Below are 27,643 nucleotides of genomic sequence, written 5' to 3' on the forward strand. Positions count from 1 at the left end.
GTTAAGGATCAGCCCTCATGGCAGGACCTAGCATTTAGACGTTTGAAAAGACGATTTCACTTCACCACCTGCTGGGTAGGTACCTATCTTTCACTAGGCTGAATAAAATGACCTCTGAGGTCCATATGTAGCTCGCACTTCGCCTGAAAGCGAGTGGAGGACGGCGGTTTTAGCATTGAGAGAACACATACCCCGCTTGCCGCCGCGCCCCGAGCGAGTGTGGCGCGGGGAGAGCGGTAAGTGGTTAAAATGTCTGCGGCTCTGGCCGGGGGCGGTCCGGGGCAGGCGGAGGAGGGGCTGATCCCCGCCGGCCCCGCCGCTCGCACCGCCCTCGCTCAAGTGCCGGCGGCGGCGGCTCCCGGCGGCGGCTCCCGGTGGCCGGTCGGACAGGAAGGGTGCCCGCGGGACAGGTAGGCACTGACCGGACCCGTCCCGTCTCGTCCCGTCTCGTCCCGTCTCGTCCCGTCTCGTCCCGTCCCGTCCCGTCCCGCAGGTGCCGGGCGCGGCAGCCTCGGGGAGGAAGGGAAGGCGAGACGGCGTCGCTCCCGGAGCGGAGTTTGCCCTGGGCAGAGCATCCTTCGGGGAGCGGGTGGGATGCGGGGCTGCCCGCGGTGCCTCCGCCTTTGCAGAGCATCCAGACGTGTGTGTCCCGCGTTCGTGTGGGTGGTGGGGCGGGATGCGGCAACGCTCCTGCGGTCCCGAGCCCGGACGAGTCGGTTCAGGTTCTCCTCAGAGCACATTTTTTTTTTTTTTTTTTTTTTTTCTTCCCTTCCCTGCTAAGTGTCTCTTTTTGAAGTTTACTCTTCGTTTTCATGGAAGACTTTTGGCAGTCCTGAGCAGAAACTGGAGCGAGTGTACACATTGGGATAGGGGGATACTTGTGTATAGATGTAAATTAGCGTGACCTACACATGAAAATGCACATCTGTTTAATACCTTGATTTCATTCCAGCATATGTCCCTCAGCAGAAGCTGACTAGAGAAATTCTCAGTTGTGTGGTATCCTGCACAGATTTTCTTTTGGCGACAGTAAGAGTAGCGTAAACATTTCTTATTTTGTCTTTCAGCCAAGGAGTAGGTTCAATCTGGAAATGTAGGCACAAATCAATTAGGAAAAATACGCAGCTGCTTTTCCTCGAATGAGCTGGGAATTGAGAGCTTTCAGCAATCTTATTAATTACTTAAACGTTGCTGCCAGTCTTTGAGTACTGAAATGTAGTCAAAGAGAATATGCATTTCCTAGAATCAGTGCCTAGAATCACTGAAGTTCTTCGTAAGTACCAACTTCTCACTGTGAGTTTAAAACATCACTTAGAATATGTCATCTGTATAGATGATGCTTCATAGTATATTTTATCAAGTTGGTAACTCAACTTTGGCAGCAGTGCCTTAGAAAGCTGATTAACATAATGGCTCTGTATAGGAAAAATATTTTCATCCAGTGTCATGAAGAACAAAGAATAAAAGCCCAAAAAGACAAGTCTGGAGAGTAGCATTTGTTTCCCAGCAGATAGGCTGTAGACCTTTGCTGAAAAGTCTTAAGATTCTTTGATTGAGCAGCATGTCTGATGTGAGACTGAAACTGAAAGCTGGCTTCAGTTGCCTTGTCAACATCCTTTAATGGTATTTATGCCCAATAGCACAATACTTGGAGGAAAGCATATGTAATTATGTATGGGTGTTCTTGTAGAAGTGGAGACAGTGGGGGGTACAACTGTCTGAGCTGGAGACAGAATTTAGGAAAACAACAGGCTGGGTAACCAAATAACTATATTGCTTGCTACTTAGTGGCCCTGCAAATGAAATGGTGTTAGCATGTCTAGTTTGATTTCCCATCTCAAATCAGAAAGACCAACTAGGCAAGTGTGCTTCAAATTTTTAATAAGCTGGACAAACTGTAATTTAAGGACCAAGTTTCTGCTTGTTTACCTGTGTAACTCATGCACCTGCATAGCATCAATATATGGCACCTTATGTAATAAACTTAATTTATTTTTTTTTACACAGCCAACCATGTGACCTTGTCATACAATCAAGTGTGTGGTGCTCCCACAGGGGGTGAATCAGTAGCACCACTTTAGTATTGACTGCTGATTAACTGTGGAGGTGCCGTGGCTTTTCTAGGCTCTTTGGTGTGTGTTACAAGTCTCTGACAGAAAAGAGCAATTCACATGACTGGCTATGAAATTTGTGGTTTTGCTCACTGATTATAGTTCATCTGACAAAAAAAAATTCAAAACAGTGGGCAGCTCAGTGACCTGTGTAAAGTCAACTGGCTGTGTCTACTTAATTTCCCTGGAAATAGAGTTCCCCTTTTTGGGTGTATCAGGTGGTAAAACGGTCCAGAGGTGTCAGAGCTCTCCAGGGGAGGGGCTGTGCATGCCAGGTTTGAGTCCTCACAGAGAGAAACTGTATTACCTTGTTATTGGGGGGGGGGGGAGGCCTTAGCCCTTTGTATATAAATTTCACCATTTAAATGTCTACTTGAAAGTTGGATATCATTTTAACTGTGACTGGTGGGGTAGGAGTGGGCACCTGGAGGATCTGTGCGAGGGTTACAGTGTTAAATGAGCTTTCTTAAGGTGAGCAGAAGGGTTTAACCAAGTGAACAATTCTTTAGTGACTTGCATAACCATGTTTTGCACAATCAGCTGTTCAGCTGTATGGGTACACAGACCCCCCTAAGGAAGCCAGTGCAGTTAACAAAAGCAATTAACTCATCTATGCAAAGAACACAAGAACTGTGCATTAACATACTTAAGTTTGATTAACATCTAGCACAGTTTGGAGTGGGCTTTTGATTGCAGCTGGTGAAGATCCTTTGAATTTATATTCAGATTACTTGGCAGGAGTTTTGCATGGTTTCTCTACATTACTTTTTCTTATCTAGGCATTTTCACTTCTTACTAGGGGAAGCAAGTGGCTTTTGAGGAAGATAACCAGATTTTTTGTATATGTGCCACAGTTTTAGTCTAACCAAAGATATGTTGGTTTTAAAACCCCAAAGTTATGTAGATAGTACTTTAAGATGGATGTGATCCTTTTTTAATATATATTTTTTTATTTTAATGGAACACAGTGTGGATGAGTAGTGTTTCTTTAGGTATGGACAGGAATGGTGTACATCTTACATCCTTACTCCTGTTGAGTGGTGTCTTCCTTGATGAATGATGCCAGTGGAATCAGATTTCAGAATATAGTAGTTATGTTGCTGATTCACTGCCAGGAATTTGATCTTGATTTTTAATATTAACAGATTAGTTTGTCAGTAATTAGTACTGACTTCATATGCTCCAGTCAGCCTGGCATAAACGTAGATATAACTGCAGTATTTTTTCGTCTGTGAGAAGAATCTGTGTCTTGATATTCCAAATGTTTTTTTTTTTTAACTTATGAAAAGAGTATGTATCATCATCTGTCAGAAGACTAGGAGAAACATTCTGAAGTGGGATTTGCTTTACTGAAATAGCTTTATTGATTGTATCAGCATACATGTTAATTAACACATTAAAACTGGTCTTCAGTTGATGTTTTGCCTGTGTAAGGATTTGTGGTTCATGCCTTTGGGTGTACATATTAGGTTTATATTAAAATATGGACAGTCTCCTCTTCCAGTTTTATCAGTGTTTTGTATCTGATTGTTAGCCCATAGTCAGCAGTGAGATACTAATTCTGAGCTCTTGATGTGAAAGACAATGAAAAGATACAGCAGAAAACATAATTTTGACTTTGACATTGACTTGCTGTGTGACTTCAGGAAAGAAATTTAATTGTTTTTCTGTTGCTGTAAAAGAACACACTTCTCACCCTACCAGATCGTTTTTGTTGGACACACCAAGGTGCAAGTGTGTGCAAAATTATTTTCTCAAAGAAATTTAAAGACTACATATTAGTGTGTTATTTTAGAATTAGGATCACTGGCACAAAGAGCTGCAGCTTGTATGGCTCTAGTGTCCAGCACTGCAGCCACAGGAGATGTACAACAGCACAAGAGCAATAGCAAAAAGTGATCTTGCCTTTTATAATCTAAACCCCAAGACAAAAGGCAAGAGGAAATAAGGCAAGACAATTAAATAATGAAGACAGATCAAGCTGAAGTCATGTTATTTTTCATCAAAAGTCAATGAAAATTCATACATTTAAAGGGATTAATAATAGCTCTCTTTTTAGATGAGAGTCTTCAAATAGGAGACAGTGAAGAACTATTTTTTTTGTAATACCAATGTATTGCTGATGATGGCTGGAACCAAGGCCTTGCAAAACAAAGGGCCAGCATCTTGTAAAGTACTGGAAATGCTGGGCATGGGAAGAGAGCATGAAAGGCAAGGGGCATCTCAGAGAAGTCACGACCTTAGAATGATGCAGAAGGTGAATTTGTCAGGCTGGACAATAGGAGACCAGCAGGGATTTGAGGTCTGGGTAGAATTGCCCAGGGTGGTCCTGACCCATGGTGGTGGTGTTTCTCTGGGGAAGTGCCCATCTGGAAGGATCTGCTCAAAGCAGCAGTGGAGGGTGTAGGGAGGGAGGAAGGCTGGCTCAGGCTGCTTAATAAAGAAATATTATCCAGAGGAGGGTAATGTGTGTTTAGAGCACCTGGCACAAGTATGGGCAGTACCAGGGCAGAACACCAAACCAGGGCAAGGAGAAGTTACGTTACTTTGGTAGACTACAAAGGAAAGAGAAATGAACTTGAAAGAAGATGGTACATGAGCTGGTAGTTTGTTGTTCCATGCACAAACTCGTTTCTTTCAGGAAGAAGTCACTGCTTCTCAAAGTTTTCCGCACATCACAGGCATTGTGTCATGAATTCTTCCCACACAGTGTCTGTTTCCTTCAGGGGTAGGCCCTGTAAGTTCTCTTCAGAGTGAGTAGTGCTGTATTTCAAGAGTAGCTGTACACGACAAAAATTTCCAGTAGAAAATATTCAAGAGACAGTACTGGCAGAAGGATGTTTTTCTTAACATGGTTTGGTCTCAGCCCTGTGAGAATACTTTCCATTAATGAAAACAGAGACATCCGTACAGGGTTTCAACAAGTTCAGCATGTTTAAAGCAACTTTTGAAGTTTCTCCTTTATGGAAGTCTTGTATATGTCTATTTTTCAGGGTTGTTTTTGTTTTTGTTTTTGGTTTTTTTTTTTTTTCATGGGAAGGGCTGGGTGTTCTTGGTGAATTTAAAGGATTTACAGACCAAGTAGAAAAATAACATTGTCACCTGGCAAGTTACTTGTCTTTGTCCTGTGGAGATGTTTTGATTTAATCTTGCAGACATTTTTCTGAAGTACTTGTGAAAAATATTCAAGATGCAGATAACTTTGACTTGGGATTTTTTTTTCCCCATCCCCCACTGTTTCTTGGAGCACAATTCTCTGCTGTCACAGGGCTTAGAAAAAGTGATTTAAATAAATGATGGCTATGTTACATTACTTGTCCCGCTCTTCATGTGGCCCATAGAGAAGCTTCATAATCGGTTGATTTGGATGAGAGCTTTTGAATTCTGACTTTTAAAGTTTCAGTGTTGCAGTGCTGACTAACTAAGGAGCAGCAAAAGAGTTTCAATCGCAGGGCTCTGCCAAAAGGAGCCCCCAAAGTGAGTGTTTTGTGTGAAAGCATGCCTTGCAGTTTGAGCCCAGAGTGACAATGATTGTAACACAATGCTGCTCATGTGACAGTGAGACAAAGAGGCCATTATGCACGGTTGACTGGCATCAGATCCTCCAAAAGCCAGTAGTCAGACCAAGCTTGATCACCCTGAGAATGCGAACACACTGGAAGCACTTGCATGTTAAAAAAAGAGAGAAAAGACATGTGTTTGTTGTGTGTACACACCAAGGTCCGGTTAAGTTTTAAATACAAAATTAAATAATTGATTTGTTTATGTTTTTTTTGGAAGCTGCTGTCAATAATCAGCAAAAAACATCTAAGATGGTGTTGAGAGCAGACATAGTGGGAAGAAGATGGAGTGTGCCAACAGGCCAAGTGGATCTTCTACTTGCTTTGCTTCTTTGTTCCATTGCTTCCTTCCATGTGCTTTTGAGCATGTGTGGCTGAGTTTTAGTTTCCTCAAAAGTGTAATTTTGGACCATGTTGGCCTGTCAATACACACATCTCATGATCACTGGAACTTAAGCATAAATAATGGCAATGTGTGTTTGTGGGAAGCATCTGTTTGGTGATTTATTAACCTCTTCAAAGGGTTCTAGAGCACTTGATACACCAAGAAATGTTTCTGACAGGTTGTGAGCCGTGGCAGTCTTGGTCCCAAAGGGAGCAGGGTCGGAAATCTACTGAGTAAATAGGATGCAGCAGCTGGAGTGGACAGCTCTTCAATTAGAAGGGTGTTTGTTTAAAAACAACTAGTTTGCCTTTGCAGCCTTGAGGGCTGGATTGACTTCTCCAGCACATGGGAGGTAGCACCTGATGATGGCCAGAGTTACTGGTGATCACACCCTGCAAAGAGGTTTGGCCTTAACTCCTTAACTACTGTAGTATGTCACTTCTCCTTTTTACTGTTTTCCTATGTTAAGAAAAATTTCACAATCTACCCAGCTGCATGAATCCATCACTCTGTCACCACTGCAAATCAGAGGCCGCCTCTTTCATTATCCTCTTTTTGCCTATTAAAAGCCCACTTAACTCTCTGGTCTCCTTCCCTCCTAACTTCCTCCTTCTAGACAGTGAAAGTATGAAAGCAGAATGATGATTTAGGCCCCTTTTTCTGGAGCTGTGTGTGGGCTCCTCCGGATCTGGGGGAGCCCCCTCGGGACGGAGCACTGGGCAGGATATTTACCAGCAGCACCACCAGCTCCCCCATTCAACTCATGCCTCTGCTTGCTCTGTAATGGAGCTTTCCTGCCTTTTTAATCCACACCACTTGCGGGTGACCCGAGCAAACCCTGTGGGAAGACAGAAGGCTTGTTGTGTGTTTGTAGAGCAGTTGCTCGGAAGCTGATGTACAGCTGTGGCCAGGCTTGTTTGGAAGTGAAGAGTAACTTGATATTTTAATTTTTTTTTTTCCTTTCGTCTTCCTTTTTTTTTCCTCCCCTCCCCAGACCGATATTTCAGATAACAACTGTTTGTAAAGAGTACCTGCCAGTAAGACTGAAATTTGTATTTTAAATTGAGGGATAGAGTTAATAAAGATTTTATCAGTCTGCAAAGAATGTAATTTCTGTTGGTTTTGGGGTTTTTTTTTAATAGATTAGTTTTAGCTAGTTTCATTTCTTTTGACTGTATACCTTTTATTTTAAAAGAGGATGAGGGTCCAGTTTTCTTACTTGCATTGAGGAATGACTCAAGTGAGATCACTGAACTTCCAGAGTAACTGAGGTAAAGTTCATGATGCCAGGCCCATTGTTCGCGCATTTCAGGATCTGTGAAAAAATACACATCTCTGTCATCCAAATATACCAAAGCTGTCTCCACCAAAGCCAGAACAACTGGCCTCTTCTAATATATAATTAAATTTTCTTTTGGACAAAAGCAGAATTGCCATGTGATGGACTCTTCTGTCAGTGCTCTTTGTGCTTTAGTGTTGGCTTACATTAAAGTCACTACACACTGCAGATTCTGCTGTGCAGGTGTGCTACAGGCCTCCATCACTTTAAAAGAGAGATGGTGCTGAAGAAAAAAAATCACTATTTCCAAGGAACTTGTTTAAACTCTGAATCCACAAAAGATTGCATTTTTAATTATTGAATAAGAAGATTGGGTGAGTAGCTGTTGAAAGAGTAAAACAAAAACATAGCAAGAGACAAATTTCCTTGTTTTAGGTATCCCCACTGCTTGTCAGTAGATTTTTCCATCTCCATAACCCATTTCAGAGAGCTGTGAGACTTAATCTCTTCTCTGAAACAATATTATTCCTCTGCTACTTTAATGCACTTTTTAGATATGCTCCATTCTTTTTCGCTCAACGCTAGTTTATGCCAATTTGCATTATGTATGAATAATGGCAACAGGATATGCATTCATGGTGAGTGAACCTCAAAGGATGCAGTAGTTTAAGGTTCTGGTCTACACCACTATGATTCAGGAGAAGATTTTTTTTGTGCTTTTGCAGATTGCCAACCTTTCTGTGCATATTTTGACAACCTTCAGAGATTTTTTTTTTTACTTGTTTGCTACAGAAGTGCTGGGGTGCAGGGAGGAAATACCCTTTCTCATCTAGCAATGAGACAAGTTGTGAAGAAAGCCTGAGGTTGCTGCTACTGCCCCTTGGTCTGCATAAGGGGTTTTTTTTGGAATTAAGTAGAAATCTGTGGTATTCACTCCAAAAATATCTAGTGCCACTGAGTAACATTTCTGGAGCCTGCTTTCTAGATAAACACTTTATCTTCTTCTCTTGTGGGAGTCTCTCAATAGACTTTTGAAAATTACCCTGCTTTCTGTTGCATGGCCCATCTCCAGGGAAATGGCAAAGCTTTAGTACACTGATGTTTTCTCTTAAGGAAATGTGTGTGTATTTCTTCATTGCTTCTTGTTTCCAACAAGAGTACCATTGAGAAAAACAAGCCAAAAAGCAGACTGACAAGAGGGCATTATCAGCCTCTGCAGAGGTGACCCAAATCTGTAAAAAAAGTTCTCAGACATGACATTGGGTGTGGTGGTTCCTTTGTAAATGTTTAGGAACCAAAAGTCTGTATTTCATGATTTGCTTCACCCAGTTATTACCATAAGCACAATGGTCATGTCATTGCCACTGTGGCAGAATATCGGACTGGAGGCATGGGTCCTGAGATTGGGTTGAGAATGGAAACTAGCAGACCTAAATTCTGTTGTCAGCTCTTCTGTTGACTTGTTTGTGAAACAAGATGCAACACTTAGACTGGAGCCAAATACTTTCCATGTACAGAGTGGTTATTAAGAGTAGCTTCAAGAACAAAAGGCAGTGTTAGAAGAAGTGTTGTAGATCTTGTAGGGAGTTACATCAATTAAAATACTGTATGTGAGATTATTACATAATGTGTATCTAATAAATGTACTTAAGTGAGTGCTATCTTTTGCTATACTCACTAGGTTGAGGGAAAGCAGATATTTGGAAAAGAAATCTCAAAGTAGAGAGCTGCGTGGAAACTTCCTGGACCTCCTTGTAGTGTGGGGTCACCTTGAACTCCTGAGAGCTCAACAAAAACCTTCAGACAGTGACAGAGAGCATCTGCCCTGGCTCGTCTCACCCACTGGGGCAGATTCCTTCCAAAAAAAAGTCACTTGCTCTCCTGGATGGGGAGACTTAGAATGTCCCAATCTGCCCTTCAGAGAGAAGAAAGATTTATACATGGATTAGTTCAGTGGACAGCTGACAGGTTGGTCAGGCTTGCCCAGCTCATGGTGAACAGCTTTGTTTCAGCTTCCAGCACGGAAGCATCCTTCTGCCTTTCAGCAGAGGACACAGTGGGTATTGGTGCAGTTTTTATTGCTCTTCCACACATACTTTTAACTTTCTTCGTGTTCTCTGGAGCAGCAGAGAAAATTGGTAAGGAAGGTCAAATAATCCCTTGCTCCTTACTGGGTGAAGTGGATGAAACGTAGTTTTCAGCAATATTACAGCTGGCCTGTCAGTCTTCATGCTTACAATAGCAACATGAATTTCTGTGCTCCTGGTAGAAAGCCTGTGTGAAATTGGGAAAAAGAACTTAGTGGAGGGAGAAAGTGTCTTTTTGCTATGTCAGGACAGTAGATGCTAAGAATTTGGGTTCTAGAGAAAAAAAAAAAAAAAAAAAAAAAAAAAAAAAAAAAAAAAAAAGCTGGTCATACAACCAGTTATTGGCCAGCTCAGGATAGCTAGGGTTTTCACCAGGTGTCATGGTATGTGGATTTCAGAGGAATGCAGTTCCTGAGTTCAGGTTTTGTGACAAGTTTCCATGCAGATCAGAGGAGAGTGTCCATTCCATTTTTGGTCTTCCTAGTAGCTCCCTCACTGTGATTGTCCAGTCCCTCTGCAAATGATGTGCTATTTGTCACTGTCCCCCCAGTCCTTTGCTCATCTGCTGGCAAAATAAGGCAGCAGATGCACCACTGAATGTGACATTTCATGTGGTGCAATTTCCAAATTCTGGGTTGCTCATGTCTCTCTCATCCATTAATGAGAGATGACACATTCATGCATTCAGGTAATCATTGCTCTTCCTTCTAAAAATAGGGACTGCTTTTAATTTACCTTAAGAAAGAAAAGAAAAAATTAAAAAGGAGGCACAGTTTGCAATACTTACTTACTTTAATTTTTAATAAATGACTGTACCAAGGCCAATGTTCCTGTAGTTTTAAGTGAGAGGCAGCAGAAGCTGTAACAGAGACGCTGCTAGTGCCAGTTGGACTATAAGTTATAAGTCTGCTTTACAAAGTTTGCCTGTTTTCTGGCACAGTCCCTGACACATACACTCCAGTCAATCAAAGTAAAGTGCCTAATAACAGATGTGGCAATTAAGCTGAAGAATTCTGTCTCTCTCGTTTAATTTTTATTACAGAGAATAACAGAGTACCTCATTAAACCCACCATCATAGAGATTTTTTTTTTAAATTTGGCATACAAATGTCTGCAGAAATTAGATCTCGTAATAGGGTGCCTTGTTACTAAAGGTGCTTTGTCAAACAATGATATGAACAGACCATTTTTGTGTGACAAATATGTGCTTGTGCTACTGCTGTCTTTTTGCATGCTGCAAAGAGGTACAGGCTTAAAGAAGTCAACATGTGTCATGAAGGATAATATTTTGTGGGATTTAGGGCTTTGTGTTCAAGTTGATAAAAATGTGGTCTTGATTTTACTGGGTTCAAATTGCCCTGAACTGAAATCAGCAGCATGCATTTAAAAAGGTTTCAGATAATCTGTAACCCAGATAAATTAACACATTAAAGTAAGAGAAAATTTCTTAAAAAACAGTAATAATTGCAACCTAAAAAAGTCTTCCAGTTGTTGGAGCTTCTAAGGCATTTGCCATCATTAATTTCTTCTGCTGATTTATTGGGCACTTTTTTCAAAGGCCTCTGAGTCATCATTAGACAAAATTAATTTAATGATTTGAGGTGCCCTAAAATTTATGGTAAGAGAAACTGATAAAAATCAGAATAGGAAGCTTTGCTGTGAAAGTACTCTGTTGCATAAAATGCAAAGTTGTTTACTTGGTCATTCTTAGAAAGAATCATCTCTTTTACTGCCTGTCGCAAGTGTTGGTAGCAGTTTTATTTCTTGGAGGTTTTATTTATTCATTCAAGCACAGCATCTTGTCCTACAGTTTTAGCTGATACTCTTGGAGTGCATTGAACCAATTTATGCCTGTATACGTTCACTTGCACGTTTATATATCTCAGTTGCAGAAAAATTGCAAACACCACTGGAACCTGGTAAAGTTTAATTTCACCCCAGGAATTGTTTTTTCTCTTCTGTCAGATAGAGAGACTAAATAATAGAATTTCACAACTGCAAACATGGTTTTAAATTTATTTATGGAGGATGTAATGTGTTTATGCCAGTTTACTGTGCAAACATTTTTTGCATGTCGCTCTCTCTGTAGGCTCTTGAGATTGTGTTGTAATCGCTGTGAAAGTTCTTCAGGACTTAAATGAAGATAAGATTTATCCCTTTAATTGTGGTTTGTTAAACAACTAGAATTAACCAGTCACTTCGAGTTGTGAATTGTGTTCTTGTATTTTACCCTTTGAGTGCTGTAGTAATACATCCATTCCAACCTCTGCAAATAACCAAAATAAAAGACAGAAGTGAGTGAACAAACTGTCAAAGGAAACCCTTTTATGTTCCCCATTCTTCTGCTAAAATATTTTGAATTTTCTTTGTAGGGTGGTGGTAGCGTGTGAGGCTTTGTGCAGTGAATTACAGATACTTTGATTGCTGGAGGTGGAAAAACTGATCTGTAATGCATTGAAATGTTTCAGAAGATGTTAAGGGGAAATGGCACCAGAATTAATTAATTTTGGTTTTTAAAGCAGGTAATTTGGAAAGTGACGTTTGTAAGCTGTCATAAAGATTTACAGGAGTGTAATGCTTGGTGTAAATTATGGACTCAGGAGCTGGCTGGAAAGGCAACTTTATTTTCTGCCCGGTGTTACATGTAAAATGGCATTTCACTCGATGATTTACAAGGATGAAAGGTACTGAAACAGAGTTGCCCGGAAATTTCTTCACAAATTGCAGCATCTTACTAGCAGGTAGAAGTTATAAATAAATGCAGGAGTTCATATGTCTGATTTTCATAATAGAAGAGTCCAGTGAAAGGCTGTGACAAGTGCAGGGATCTGCAGACTGAAGAATTTTGACAGTGATAACAGAGGCTGTGTCTAGGAAAGAGAAGAATCTAATGTATGATGAAAATATATGTGGAAAAGAGAGTATGCATGTGATGGGGGAGGGAAGGAAACAGAGGGTGTCTTCAAAGAGGTCTGAAAAGCAGAAGACTTTTCAAGGAAGGTGGGCACATTTGAAATTGATCCTAAATTGCAAAGGAAGCTGAAGTAATTATCTGAGGCTTTTGATTGTACTCTTTTATATCCTGGAATAAACTGGAAGTGACAAGGTGTCTGGAAGGCTGGTAATAGGAAAAGAGGGGGTCACAGAAAATTTGTTCAAGAGAGGGTAAAACCATGAATGATAATTTCCACAGCAGTGGAACCAGGGCATTGGTGTATTTAGGCAACCACAGGATTGTCCCAGGCAACTTGTCAGCAACCACAAAGTTTTCCCAGTTACATCCATAAGTGCAATGTCCTTTTTTTGTGATTCCCATTAGGAGAAAAAAAAAAAAAAAAGAGTATTAGAAATCTATGTGGTATATAGCTGAGAGACTACAACAAAAGTGTGATACTTTTGATATCTTTGTCATGTTACTCTATAATAAAGCTTTCATGCATGCTAATAATACCTAATTTCAGAAATAATTCTCCTTAAACACATGCATTCAGCCATTTTTACTTAATTTTATAGTCTTCACCTATACTATTAAAATAGACCTGGGGTTAATATAAAGAGATGTTTCAGTAAGGAACACAGTATTTGAAAAAATATTTTTAAAATATATTGATTTAAAAAAGAAGAAAGGTAGAGGAGGGGGGAAAAGCAGAGGGGGATATGATTTTTGTCTCAAGCCTATACAATATAGACTATTGAATTATATGTTATTTGCCTTTTCTTCTGAGAGCTAACTGTTGACTCTGAATGTCCACCCTGGGAAAGATGCCTAGGGCTGAGAGGTGCTACCTGTGTGTGGTCCTGGCATAGTTTTTTATGTTTCACCTGAAATGTCTTGTGTAAAAGAAGTATATCAGGATTTATGTTCAAGGTGCTATTTCATCTACTCAAAGTGTGCTTTTTCAGAAACTTTGGTTTGGATTCTACGGCTTTAACTGTCTTTATTTGGTAAATTTTCATCTGTGTGTGGGAAAAAGGGGGACCCATTTAATCAAAGGGTTTTTAACAACTTGTCCTACTGGTTCCCCATAGAATTAATCTTTAAACATACAATACCATGGGGTATAGGTAGCCTTAATGGTTCAACACCTATACTTGCTATCTGTCTGGAAAAAACCAAAATGCTTTTAGGTGAAAGGGCCCTAATTTAGGAGACAATGACAGCTACAGTGAAGTGACCCTATGTTTGTGATGTTTGGCAGCCTTCCTCTGAGGAATAATGACGACTCCATCTGCAAAATATCTGGCATGATGGCATTGTCTTTACCATGCCTCCTTGCCTTGTGCAGATTGTCTTTTCCTGCCCTTTTAGTGCTAATTTGAGGGAGGACAAGTAAGTGGATATTTGGTCCCTGCCAGCCTACCAGTTTCAGAAACTCTTGCTCAGTGGCAGTAAGTGAAGTCAATGGGCCAAAGAGAATCTTGCTTTTCTAGAGGACAGCTCCTAGAGGAAACTCTTGTGTGATCTTCTGCAGTAAGAAAAGGTCTTGCAAAGGATACTGCTGTGAGTGTTCTGCAGGGAAGGACAGAGTCCTTGAGGACCTTGTTGCAATATTCCCATGCTTTTGGGTCTTTGCTGCAGCATGATCCATGCTATCTGGCCACTTGTTCCATCTGAAACCATGTGGCATTACTAGTGCAAATCCACATATTTACTGAGTGGTAAAGTTTTATGTTTCCTCCCATTTTGCAGTTAACCTTATTTCATTCTGTGCTTGTAATTGCAATCCAGGAGGTTGTTTGATGCTTACAAAACAATGTGCAGTGGGATAGCTCCCAACCTCTCCAGGCTTACACCAGAAAATGTTTGTGTTTAAGTAGAAAAAAAAAAATACAGTTTAACTTCAAAATTTACTTCAAAATTGACTCCACTTTACAACTTCAAAATAGTTTGAAGAGTGCCTCTGTTATTTAAGATCAAGTCATGTATTAATGCATTTACATGGAGGAATGGTAGAGAGACGCATTTTGTGAAATAGTATTAATTAAAGGACTGTGATGCTGTAGCTTTCAATACTAGTAATTCCATCACTTAGGGGAAAATAAAGCCTGGTCTCCTCCAGACTTGTGTATTATCAATCGATTCTCTGGAACTCCACAATTCAAGACTTCTTCCCCTCTCTTGCTTCCAGTTTAAATGACCAATAAATTTACAAGTTATTGGGCATGAGGCCAGAACACACAGACAAACACTGTGATTACATAAACCTCATTTTCTTAGAAGCATCTGATAATTAAAGAGAGACTGTAAAATAAAAACTATGTACTCTAATAAATAAAGAAAAATGATAATTGATTGCTGATTTATTTTTCTTGGCAATGTAACTTGAAAAAAGTAGCATCATATCTGTCTCCATCAAGGAGACCTGTTCCAGCACACTCAGCCTGTGATTTGGTTATTCTTGAGACACCAGTCTAAATGAGTTGTTTTTGCCACATCACATGCTTAGCACATCTTCAACACCCTTGGACTCTCCAGCTGTGTCACTCTGTTCACAGTGAGGTTTGAAAGTAAAGCAGCACAAGTGAGGAGGGTCAGATCTGGTTAAGCTGCATTAAGAAGTGCTCTTATAATCTCTAATCATGGAGGGTGCAAAAATTTAGGGCACTTCAGTTTAGGGGACTATTGGGTTATTCTTTAGCAAACTCTCATGGTGGCTGTGGGCAGATCCCACACATTTTCTGTCAGGCAGCCCTACCAGCTTGATCTGTCCTGAGCTCCCCATGACAGTGACAGTCACTGCTACCTTTGGAGTGACATGCTTGGAGAATTTGGGAAAAAATCAGTCAGGGTCCATTTGCTGTGACTGTATATCTTCAGCTAGCCTAGCGTCTGTGGGATAATGGTCCAAATTCAGGTTATTTTGTATTTGCTTTTTAAGTGAGATTTCTTGTGACAAAGTGTCAAAGTGATTTACTGATTTCCAAAGGGAAAATGCCTTCTGCTCTACATCCATTAATTCTCTAATGTAATCAATAAAAGCAATCAGTTGTTGGTTTTTTTTTTTTTTTTTTTTTTTTTTTCACGGAAGGTAACACAGGATTAATCATCATTGACAAGATTAGGTCAGATTCAAATTTTGCTCTGCATGACATCCACAGAGATGCAAGATGTTTTTATAAGGAAATTGTGTCCCTCGTAGAGGAGCTGTGCCTCAGGAGGGAAGAGTGTTATGGAAAAGACTCTGTAGGAAGTGAAAGACCAAACAATTCTTCACCCAAAAATGTTTACAAAAACTCTTATCTTACATGGAGCTGTAGTTTCCAGTTGCAGTCACCAAATTTGTGAGGTGCTCTGCGGAGAGTGAAGGCAAGGACACCTGCAAGGGGCTCTGCAGATGAATGACTTTGGTTTACAATTCAGTCTGAAATTTGAAGAAAACTATGATGGACAGAGAAAGTTTTTTTTTTTTTTTTTTCTTTTTTGAAGTAGCGCTTGCAGGTCGATGCCTTGTCAGTGCAATTAAGAATAGCCCATGGGTTTGCAGCTCAGAAAATGTTTTGCTGTCCCTGTGCCCTATCATTGCAGAAAGGCAGGACTGAGTGCTGTAAAGCCTTTGAGATGCCACAACAGAGTAGGAAAGGCTCTCACTACTCTGGAGTTTGTCTTCTAACTAAATGGCTCGTTCCTGCTGCGTTTTTCATGTTTCAATGGTAAAAATGCTTTTGCAACAGTAATGGGAAAGCTGCATCAGCATTTCCCTTGGTCTTGGGTCCATTATGTCATGTTAGCAACTGTGTCGTGTTGTTTTCTGTTGCTCATGCAGTTCAAATCCTGGTTAATTCTCTGGCAGCATTTGATAATGCTGACTAAAAAATATTTGTTTGCAGCCTTGAGCAATCTTTACTTGTTCTTTGATGTCCATCATACTTTCTCCTGCTGCCCTGCCCCCCAGTTCCACCTGTATTTAGTTACAACAAATTATTATATCAACAAATCTGAGGGAGATATGTGCCCTCAGTTTTGCCTGTGGCTCAGCTCTGGGTGGATGGAGAGATTAATTTGTAAGCATGTCTTAGTTTTCACCTTATAAAGAAAAAGTATTGTTTTGTTTTGGGTTTTTTTTAAGTTATCTGTTCTTTCTCTGGTTTTGATCCTGTACTCTACATGGGGAAAAAAACCCCAAACCAAATAAAAACTGTCAACACAGTTGATAGTGGCAGAAAAAGTGCCTAAAAATCTCAGATATTGGGTGTTAATGGTTAACTGTCAGTAATTCTATAGTGCATCTACAGGATTTTTCGTCAGTGTACTGGTGAGACAAATGCAATTCGTGTAGCTGCTCAAACTTAGATGTATTTTAGGGGGTACCTGTAATTTATAGGAATATATTTTGTACACCTACTACACCATTTAAATATGAGCTTGTTAGTAATTATAATAAACCTTGAGGTGATCAGGTTATTTTTTTAATGTGACTGTTATTGATTATCTGATTTTTATATAATAGATATATAACAAGTTAAATTTCCTTAATTAGTTCATAGAGATTTAGGGAAGCACTCTACAATTGTTTCATGCAGCTGCACTGCTTTCCTGTTAAATTTTTTAGATCATAGGCCTAGATTAAAGTTGAGGGAAACAGAAGTCTGGCCTGACCACACACTGGACCTGCCTAAAGTTCTTCCCCAAAGTAGGAATAAGGATACAGCTTTTTCAACAAGAGATTTTGCCTCAAATGCTGTAGAAAAAGCTAACAGGCAATAATATTATAGTGCTGTGTTATGGAAGTCCTGGTGGTGAAACACCAAGGATGAGCTTTATTTTGTTGGGCTTTTTCTCATGTATGTACTAATTTGCACAGGGAAAGCGTTCTCAAAATGAGCATTTTCAGTACTTAAACTACAGGTTCTGTGTACGTGTAGATAGTGAAAATACTCTTGTGTTATTGGTGAGATAATTTGAACAATATATCTACAAAAAATTTAATCTCTGAATGGTTTTTCTTGGTGCAAACCATAGGCAGCGAGACTTACATCTTTTATTGCTAATATCAACACTTTAGCAATGCTAATCAGTTGTACTGATTTTCTGTTTTGATTTTCCTTAATAATTAAGCAAAAGATCTGGAATGTAATCAAGTTTTACTCTAGGGAGTTCATGCAAATTTTTTTTTTTTTTTATTTTAAATTTTGTTAAATGTATCCTGCAAAAGGAAAGTTGCTGAAGTTGAGAATAAAAGAAAAAAAAAGGAAATATCATTTACGGTCTGCTTAATCAGAGTATTTTCAATGAAATCACCACTTGACTGCAGTTATTAGCTGAAAATACAGCTGCTCTTTAAATAATGCACACTGACTACTTCACTGCACACAGAGAAATAGCTAGAGACCATGATATATCATTCAGCAGCCTGACTTTCCAAGAACAATTTAGCAAAGTGTAATCATCTCTGTATCCTCAGATGCTTAAATATCATAGTTTCTTGTTGTGAACTTTTTTATGTTGACTTTTGAAGTAAGGGTTGAGTAAGATTATTTTGTCTCTTTTTTTATTCCATGGCCCTGCGATGTTTTTTCTCATAAAATAAAGTGATGGTGTAATTTGCTTTGTTCTGTTCCATAATATCTAAAGTAAGAAATTGCTAATTATGGGTTCATTTACTTTGTTAAAAGATTTTTATTAAATCAAACATTTATTAGAAATTATTTTCTCATACTATAGATTAGACTCAAGGACCTAATTTTTTTTTGTTCTCTGTGGCTGCATAATGTTAGAAATGGTGTGTAAGTGAGGAAATAAGGTCAAATGTTCACTGAAACAGAAATGGAGCCTAAGTCATTACAAATAAATTACATATTAATAGCATTCATGCAGGCATTTCTGGATTAATGACCAGTTGGATTAAGAGTGTTTCAGCATGCAAATTAAAATAATTTGCTCAGTAAAAGTGTTAGGGTAGTCTTCTTAGACCTTCCAGTTACTATAACAGCTTTTTTTAATGAATATTCATTTTGTTTGGAAACTGTACAGACAGCTGAGGAGGGGGAATTAAATTTTGGGGATTCAAGTTTAAAGCACAGTGACTGTGCAGGGTGACATGAGACACTGTGTTGGCTATGGGGGAGCAGGAAGAGAGGTACAAACCCTTCCTGAAAATGAGGGATGTGCAGGGTGCCTGGTGCTGTATCACAGCTGAGCCTCCCCATTTTTGAGGTCTTGAGCAAGTACCAGCCTTTATTCCAAACCTCAGCTCTGGCTGTCAGAGTGGGCAGATTCTGTCTGAGCACACCCAGCCTGGGTGGGCAGCTGGAGAGGACAGCAGGACCGCTGAGATGCAGTTTGTCCACCAGCTGACCTCGTGTGAAACTCCTTCATTTGGGTTCTTCTTCCAAAATGGGCATAACATTGCTGCTGCTGGGAAAGCAGTGTGTGTTCCTTTGACTGCTCCTTGCCTTAGGTTGACTACAGATGGGTCAACATTGTTAGCTACTTTATATTATGTATAATATTACTAAAGTATGAATTTTTTTCCTCACAGTCATCTCTTTGGAAAGATGATTCTTCATTTCAACTCCTTTTTTGGCTTCCCTGTCATACTCCTGTACCAGTGGATGGGTTCAGCTGTGTCTTTGAATCTGGAAGATCCCAATGTGTGTAGCCACTGGGAAAGGTAATACTTGTGTTTGGGAAGAATAGGTGGTGTAAATTACACTGCAATAATTTTGCTTTACTGTACTTGGCATGCTTCAAATTATTGAAGGCTTTTAGCTGAATTTGAAAACAGGGGAAAAATAATTTTACTGTATGGGCATGTGAGTTCATGGATAAGTAAAAGATTATTTAACAGTGGGCTGAAATGCATTGTTGCATTGGGTGTTAGGACGCAAAAAAGCACCACAGTGGTACTAGCAATCTTACACAACCATCTGGGGTACAAGAAGTGAGTAAAAATAGTTCTTTCCAATCCAATTTAGGTGAAAAGAAGTTTTTCATATGCAAAATATAATTAACCATATTGGAATTTGGCCAAATTTGATTATGCTGATTCTCTCCTATTCAGCACTCACAGGATCTGAATTAAGATTTGTTGTTTAATTATTTTGATGAGGTTCAAAAATTTATAACATGCAAAATGAAATTCATCATCAATGTAGTTGGTCTGCTTGTTCATCCAATTTCATGTGAATTGCAAAATGCCACAATGGGTTGGAGAGGTTGAGCCTCAAGCATCTGCTGAACTTCTTTCCTTGTGCAAATGTTATGATATGAAAACAAGACTTCTGGTCTTATTATAATTGTTATGCTGTAATTGATCAGCTGGTCCATGAGGAAGTCTTAATTTTCACAGTTCACTTGAGGACATCAGTATTTGCAGTGCTTAGTGTAAAACTGTGTTTTATGCTTTATCATGGGGAGGTCTGCTAAGCCACTGTACATTTATTTGTGATTGTTGTAGCTGAATCTTGACAAAGGAAATTGAAACTTACATTTACTTTTTCATGAAGTCTCTCTATTAAAAAAAAAAACAAACACAGCACTTTAGGACTTTGCTTAGGAATTTGCCTGAGCTTCATGTGAAGCATTTGACACCTCTGCCTCAGCTGCTTTGTAGAGTTCATACAACAATGTGTATATGAGGTAGTCACTATATTAAATATCTGTTCATAGTAGTCAGGCATTTGTCTACAATGTTAGTGGATACTGTCCAATATTATGTGTGCTTTGTTTACAGTTTCTGTAGGTAAAAGTGTTTTGAGGGGAAGCTACAACATAATGAAAGCAAAATGAGAAAGAAACCCCAAATACAACTATTTACACTGCATAATATAACTTAAAGCAAGCTAATCAAAGTCTGCAAAAGGAAAAATACGCTGAAAAATGATCTAGCAAGCATGCCCACTTTGTTGCATGAACTTTTTTTCCTTCTTATGCTGTGTCTCCAAAACAGAGCAGAGCTCCAAATAAACTAAGTGAAACGTTCATGCTGTTGCCCAAAGCAGGTGACAAAGGGGCAGAAGTATGAAAGGGCAAAGCCCCAGACAGAAGCTCTCAACTGCCACTGGCACTGTTGTGTGCTTTAAGCCTCAGTCAGTACTAAAATGAGCAAATCTTTACAAATGAACTGTGAGAAGGGTTAGAGCATGCCCTGTCTCAGGGTAGCAGTGCAGAGCTTCAGGCAAGCACCAGCATCCTAGTGATATTTTGTTGGGCTGGGACAGCTGGGTGGATTAGGGCTGCTTGCCATCATGCAGGAAAACAGGAAGTATGGTGTGTGCATTTAGGGGTGAATTGCTCTGGATGTGCTTCCCCTTATAGATGGTGACAGCAGGATGAGGAGACTGTGGCTGTCACCCAGCAGTGGGGTTTCAGGGGTCAGAGAGGGTGTAAGTGGAAGTGAGAGAGAGCTGAGTGGGCTATTTAGTGTTTGGCTGATCCTGGGAATCAGTCCTGCAGCAGGAGCTTGCCACGCATTCCTCTATTTTCAAGCTCCCTTGTGCAATCCAAGACTGCCTGCCAGTACAAACAACCTCTTAAAGAGTTTTCTAGGATGATTCAATATTTTCCCCTTTTGCGACAGGGCTCTGCTCCTCTTGCCCTACTGACAGCTTTGGAGGCTCTCAGTGTGGATTTGTTTCTAGAACACTGTATAATTGTGTAATTTGGGATAAAAATAAGAGTAGGATTTTGTATAGTATTTCTGGGGGTGTGGTTGGGTGCTTCTCTGTTAAGAATTATCCAGTAAGCAAAAGAAAGTATGGTCTTCATATTCATTAATTTCTGATTGCTGAATAGAATGTTTAGTGGTATGCTTGTAATATAATTTTTATGTAATTACTACTCAGGCGTTTTCTGTGTTAAAACTCACTTAGCATCTAAATGCACTGGGTATCTTCCTATAGGCCCAGATATAGTTTTTACAAGAAATTTCTCAGAAAGTCCTATTTTTCTGTTTTGAGTAATAACAGAAGAAACCTCGTTTTCTGGCTCCTTAACTAGTTGTCAAATTTTCCAGTTGCATTAATAAAAGTTTCCACAGAAGAACACACACATTACTTCCATTTGCTGCATATTTGAGATACAGTTGTTCCAGTTTAAAAAAAATTAGGTGAACATTAGTGTTCTTTAAATGTCGAGTAATCAGAATTTCTTCAAATGTGTTGCACTGTAGAAACATGATGACTCTCTGCATGCATCTTTTTCTTTGCATGCTTTCTGTCTCATTTTAAGATATAAGTATTTTGTTATATTTCTTCCATTCTGTAAAAGACCTAATTAAATGGGGCTGTACTAAAAAGACTTGCTTGATGGTCTCTGTTTTTTCTCTCTGTCTCTCCCCAGTTACTCAGTTACAGTGCAAGAGTCGTATCCACATCCTTTTGATCAGATTTACTACACCAGTTGTACTGACATCCTAAACTGGTTCAAGTGTACGCGACACAGGTATAAATTCTAATCTTGTCAATTTGCTGATGTTGTTAAGATTATTGATTCAAAATCAAGCATGATATGTAGTATTTTTTAGCTGTAGTGTCCAGACTGTCTGACTGTGATCTATGATCAACTGGAAAATGCCTGTCCAAACAGTGTGACATACATTTTGTTAGCAGGTTGGGGTGTGCCATCCCACAGAGTGCTAACAGAAAACAAACAGCTTAGGGAAAACTAAGTTCTCCAGAGTCTGCAAGGTGTGTTTATTCAGAAGTATCATGGGAACCCCTAGCTGCTAGCAGTGTTGCGTTCTGAGGGAAGTAAGTGTATACTTCTTGAAAGAAAAGCAAACAGATTTGTTAAGGGAAACTACCTGTGCAAGCAGAAAGCAAGAATTGAATGATTAAAAACTGGTGATATCTGGAAAGAGCATTTTTCTCAGAGGAATATGCCCATAAATATGAACCATCACAAGTGAAAAAGTCCCTATTCTTTTCCTGCTTTCTGACTACCCATGAACCTAAGGCATGTCAGGGAACCCCCTGGACTCTTGAATTTGGCAAAAGATAAATCAAGACCATTTGGAGCATTTTCCCCCTTTTTTTATGACTCCTGAATGTTTTTTAAAATTTGTAAGAATATTTCCTCTCTTGCTTCTGAGCCAAGATGCTTGATAAACACTCATTCCTTTCTTCAGGATCAGTTACCGGACTGCCTACAGACACGGTGAGAAAACGATGTACAGGCGCAAATCCCAGTGTTGCCCTGGATTCTTTGAAAGCAGGGAAATGTGTGTCCGTAAGTTCAGCTTTTTTTATATTTCTTGGCTTTGAAATTCCATGCAGCCATCAATGTGCTGGTGTGACTCCCCTGTGATGGGTGACTCTTGGAGGCTGAGTTGCAAGAGCTCAGTTACTCATCAGTGATGCATGTGCAGCTCTCATTGAAGCCAGTTGGGGTTGTGCAGGTGCCAATGACAGGAGGATTGGATTTTAGATGTCTAAGTGGCCAGCCAGCCTTGATGTGGTTCTAACTAATGATCATGTGGAAAATGCACAGTGTAAGCATCAGTGTGTTTTCCAACACAGTAAATAAACACAAGGTTTAAAACTGTGAGGAAGTGGAAGTCTTTGCTACAGACCCCAGTAGATCCTCATGCTGAGCCTCTCTTGGAGATACAGAAGTCTGTAACAGCTATGGAGGTCTCAGCACCTTTTTTGGGTGGCACACACCCCTGTCTCCTCATCTAACTTAAATTGTGAAAATTTGTGTCTGGGGAGTCTGGTGGCAACCTAGGCTCAGGTCTTTCTCCTGTGTGGCCTTGTACAGGTTTAGGGAGGTCTTAAAATTATATTTGTTAAGAACGTGTTTTACATCCTGGAATCTGAACAAAAACCCCTTGATTCAAAACATTTTCTGCATGTGCCAAAGCAAGGTCAAAACAATAAAAAAAAATTATTTATCTGATATCAAATTGGCAATGATTTTAGCCTTTTTGTTTATAATATATATATATCTTAGACTTACAAGAACCAATTCCTGACTACATTTGGTTGTTATGCAGCATGTATGAATAATGATTTTTAATTCTTCTATTGGGTAGGATACTTTTGAAGTGTTACAGTTTGACTTGTCATGTGATGTCAAGTGTGATGGTGACTTTCTTATGTGACTACAGCTTTCACATAGCTATAGCATATGTAGTAAATTCATTGTGTTAACACAATGATATTCAGAGCCTGAAAAATTCAAATACCATCGGACATACTACTTTTCCTGTTATTACATAAAAATATGCCTGATAATGATACTCAGGACATATCTGTTCTGACTTCTGAGGTGATTTTGGAATGCCTCAGACCTTAAATTATGTGAAAATACTGATCCTCCAGTGTAGCTGAGTTTGCATTTATTTGACCTTGGAAGAGAGAGACCTTCAGTCTTCGTGATCTCAAGCTGGAGTGTTTCAATTACTGTGGTTTTATTTTCTGTGCAGAGTGGATTATTTTGTTACCTAGAAGAAGGATGTAAGATACCTCTAGAAGGCTAAAATCTTTGTGGTGCTGTTGATATTTTGTTTGTTTGTTCCTTTGTTTGACTTATCAGTTTAGAAAGGTAAATTAGAAAAATGACTCCACATTGCATGAATTGAAATTTCATTGCTTCTTCTCAAAAACAATAGGAATGTGTTTTATCAGTTGTGCCATTTCATTTTTGTCTTCAAGTGGGTTGACAAGAAATTGTATTTTAATTTTGAATCCAACATTATGTGGGGTCAGTACTTGGACTGTTTTATAAGAGTGTAGATATCCTAGTAGTAAGTACTAATTAACTTTCACTAAAAAAGAGTGCTTTGTGCCATTCTCATGAAACTTGTGCTTATAGATTATATAAATAATGTATAGTATTTCTCACCTCTGTCTTCATTATTGCCAGTACCTCTGTAGAACAGCAGGTTAACTGGACCTCAGGTTGTTATTTTGGAGCATGTAGCTGTGTTTAGACCTAATGCACTTTCTGAGATTATCTGAATGCAGTTTATATGCAGATACAAAGGCAGAACAATAATTCTGTGAAGTTCTATGAAGGAGCTTACTCCTGGCCTTAGCAACTCTACCCCAGGCTGAGTGATTGACTAAATTTCTTATTTATTCCAAAGAATTTCCTGCCACTTGTTTGCTACTGTCTGTAGCAATCCCAGCAGATTTGGCATATGGATGCTAGGCTTAGCTACAGACTTGAAACTTTTTCAAAAAGGGTTTTTTGGTTTTTTTTTTAAAGCATGTTCCTGGAAAGAAAGATTTCAGAAGGTTTAAGACATTTTCTAATGTCTTTCTTGTAGATGGATACACAAGCAAAGGTTGACTGTACCTGGCAGCCTGAACATTAACCTCGCTTAGTTTTTAAATTGTAGTCCATTTCTAAGAACTTCAGTGGAGAGCTATGCCTGTTTAATTTCCTCAAAACATGAAATTGAAAATGAACCATCTATCTTACATAGCTGGATATCATTTACTATACTAGCAAATAGCCATCAAGCACCAGAAAAAAGGATTAAACATGGAGTATGTTGTGGAATACAGTATAGAAGCAAAGGATTTATTTGAATAAACATGTTTATAATACAGTTTAATAGACAATTGACTTTTTCCCATGACAAATGCTCGTTTCAATTAATTTGAAGGAAGTTCGAGTTAAACTGTGCCATCATTTACTTTATGTGCATTATTGCAACTGAAGTGTTTCAATTTTATGTTAACTGGTTTATGGCTGGCTTTTCAAAGTGAAAAAGCAACAGATCTAAAATAAATCATCAAAGATCAAGATATATTTTTTCAAGTTTTCTTTTAAAATCAGATAATGAAGGCAAGGGTGTAAAAAAGATCTTGAAAAAACAATAAGGCACAAGAGGGCAAATAAGATGTAAAAGCAAATGTGCAAGAGTAAACCTAGATTGCTTTTCATACAATAATTGAGCTTTCCCTTGCAAAAAAAGAAGACATGGCAATTGGTGCCAGGTAGTTTATGGTGCTTCTTCACACTTGTCAGAAAAAAAAAAAAACCTTCATGTTAAGTTTTCCACCTGCACCTGCATATAAGTATTTTTTTTTTATTACTGTGCCCAACAATTCAGTAGAAAACCAAGAGAAAGTAGTTTATTTGTTCCTGGTGTCATTCATGCCTTTCAGCTTCTTCTAGGTGCTTTTCCTGTTGTCTTCACCTCTTTATATCTCTGTGTAGTAAATTCTCTCATCACCATATCCTCTGCAATATTGTTTTTTAAAATGTTCCTTACTGATGTAGGGATTCAGTTGCCAAGAATCAGCTCAGAAGGTGCCTGGAGAATAATTTCTTCTGGTTAGAGAATAGATTTTTATGTATATCCAGGATGTGGATCTGTGTGCTGTGTGGCATGAGGAGCAGTGCAAGGAGATAGGTCTGGTGTCTTGCAGCTTCTTTATTTTTCTGTTCTGTCCCAGCTGTCTCAGTGGAGGTGGTGGAGTGTTGCTGTATTGTATTTAAGGCTCGGAGCTCAGAAATTTGGGCTGAACATGTTTGCATTCCCTGGGTTATTCATACAAGTGCTCACACTGCATGTTTACAGTGACCTCCTGTTGCCTCATGGTTTGCTGGCAAGGTTTTTCACACATTTGGTTTGGGGAGAGCCTCAGTGCCCAAGGTGGCACTAACTGGGGAAGCATCTTCAAAGATACAAGTGATTCACTTCAAGTTACAAGACTAATGGAAAATTGTGATTCATTATTTAAACACAGTTTTTCATAATACATAAATAGGCAACAAAGCTTTGTATTAATGGCTTGCTTCATCAAATGTTTAAAAATTATTATTGTCCCTGTTGATTTCTAATGAAGATCATTTTAATGCATGTCTGAAAAGTAGCTTGTTAGAAATAGTTGAGAATGAAAACTAAAGACTGTAAAAATAAGCAGTTAATGTCTGGGATCCCGTATAATTAATTTTTTTTCTATTTTGTATATGATTGATCTTCATGTGGTTTTCCTTTTTCTTGGACATACTAAATGTCAAGATGACCAATGTGCTTCATCATCTTTAATTAGAGAAAAACCCAGAACATTTGCAAGTATTTTACCTAATTGCTTTAGAACATTTTCAATCCGTTCAGAACCACAGTGACTCGCATGAGGCCCCATTAAACTTCTTTTTAACATCGACTTTGTCTTTTTCCCCTTGATAACTTTGTTTTCATTGTTATAGCACTCAGATTTCTGCTTTAATTTCTCTGAAAATGTTGGTACAAAGAAAAATCTCATCCTGTGCACATTTTCTAAATTTTATTGTTGTTCAGAGTAGAAGGAAAATTATTACAGTGTATGTATTTTGGAAAGCTAAGGATATTTTGTGATTAATGTGATGCCAGCAAATCATTGCTGGTCAGGGGTTTTTCCTCTTGGATGTATTATATTCTGTCATTGATAATGCTGGCTATCAAAGCCATTTCAATTTTTTCTTAGATGTTTCAAATAAAAGATCTATTTCAAACAAAGACTTAACTTAGAAATGTGCTTGTAAATCATAAAAAAAAAAAAGAAAAAAGAATAAATTTCAGGTAGCCCTGTTTAGCACTTAGAGTAAAGGTTGCAGTGATGCATAAGGTTTTATGTCATGCTTTACTTTAATCTCGGTCACTGTTTGTTTATCCTTCAACTGCACTGTTCATTGTGTGAACCGAACAATCACTTTGAAAAGCTGATATTAAAACACTGGTGTGTTGCAAATCATATTTTATCCATGCTGTTGCAAGAGAGTGGATGCCTGCTGAAGTTCCCCTCTTTTTCTTGGCATGCGTGTTTGTTTCAGAGAGTCACAGCATGGTTGAGGTTGGAAGGGACCATTGGAACTCATCCCATCCAAGTTTCAGGCAGGGCCAACCAGAACCTCTTACCCAGGACCATTGTGAGACAGGTTTCCAACCTGGATCATACTTTGACTCTTTTTTCATTAAATTTGGACCATTTCCTCAGAAAAAGTTGAGTAATACTAACAACATTTTTCACTGGAATCTTCAATCTTAGGAGAAATAGAAGAGACTGAAGAGAAATATATTTTTAAGTGACACTACCAAACATTAATATACTGGTATTTATTTTGCTTCTAAGAGAGCATGAGATGTGGAAGAACTGGGTTAGATCTATTGTAGAATATTTTTAAGAATATTTTTCCTAGTGGTAAGAGTTCTCTAATTGTTTTTTTTTTTTTTAATTCCCTTCTCTGACAGCTCACTGTGCTGATAAGTGTGTCCATGGCCGTTGTATTGCTCCTAACACCTGTCAGTGTGAGCCTGGCTGGGGAGGACCCAACTGCTCCAGTG

The 27,643-nt window shown here is 39.0% G+C and overlaps 1 protein-coding gene across 1 annotated transcript; it reads left to right on the top strand.

Annotated features, from left to right (window-relative positions):
- Positions 1-249: 249 nt before the first annotated feature.
- MEGF10 (multiple EGF like domains 10) lies at positions 250-27,643 on the top strand (the record flags this gene model as incomplete). Its single annotated transcript, XM_079331716.1, has 5 exons — positions 250-410; positions 18,902-19,033; positions 21,703-21,804; positions 22,490-22,590; positions 27,551-27,643. Coding segments are annotated over 5 exons (589 nt in total), but the record flags the coding sequence as incomplete, so codon positions are not given.

Source organism: Erithacus rubecula (genome assembly GCF_903797595.1).
Source record: "Erithacus rubecula genome assembly, contig: SUPER_Z_unloc_7, whole genome shotgun sequence".
Lineage (NCBI taxonomy): Eukaryota > Metazoa > Chordata > Aves > Passeriformes > Muscicapidae > Erithacus > Erithacus rubecula.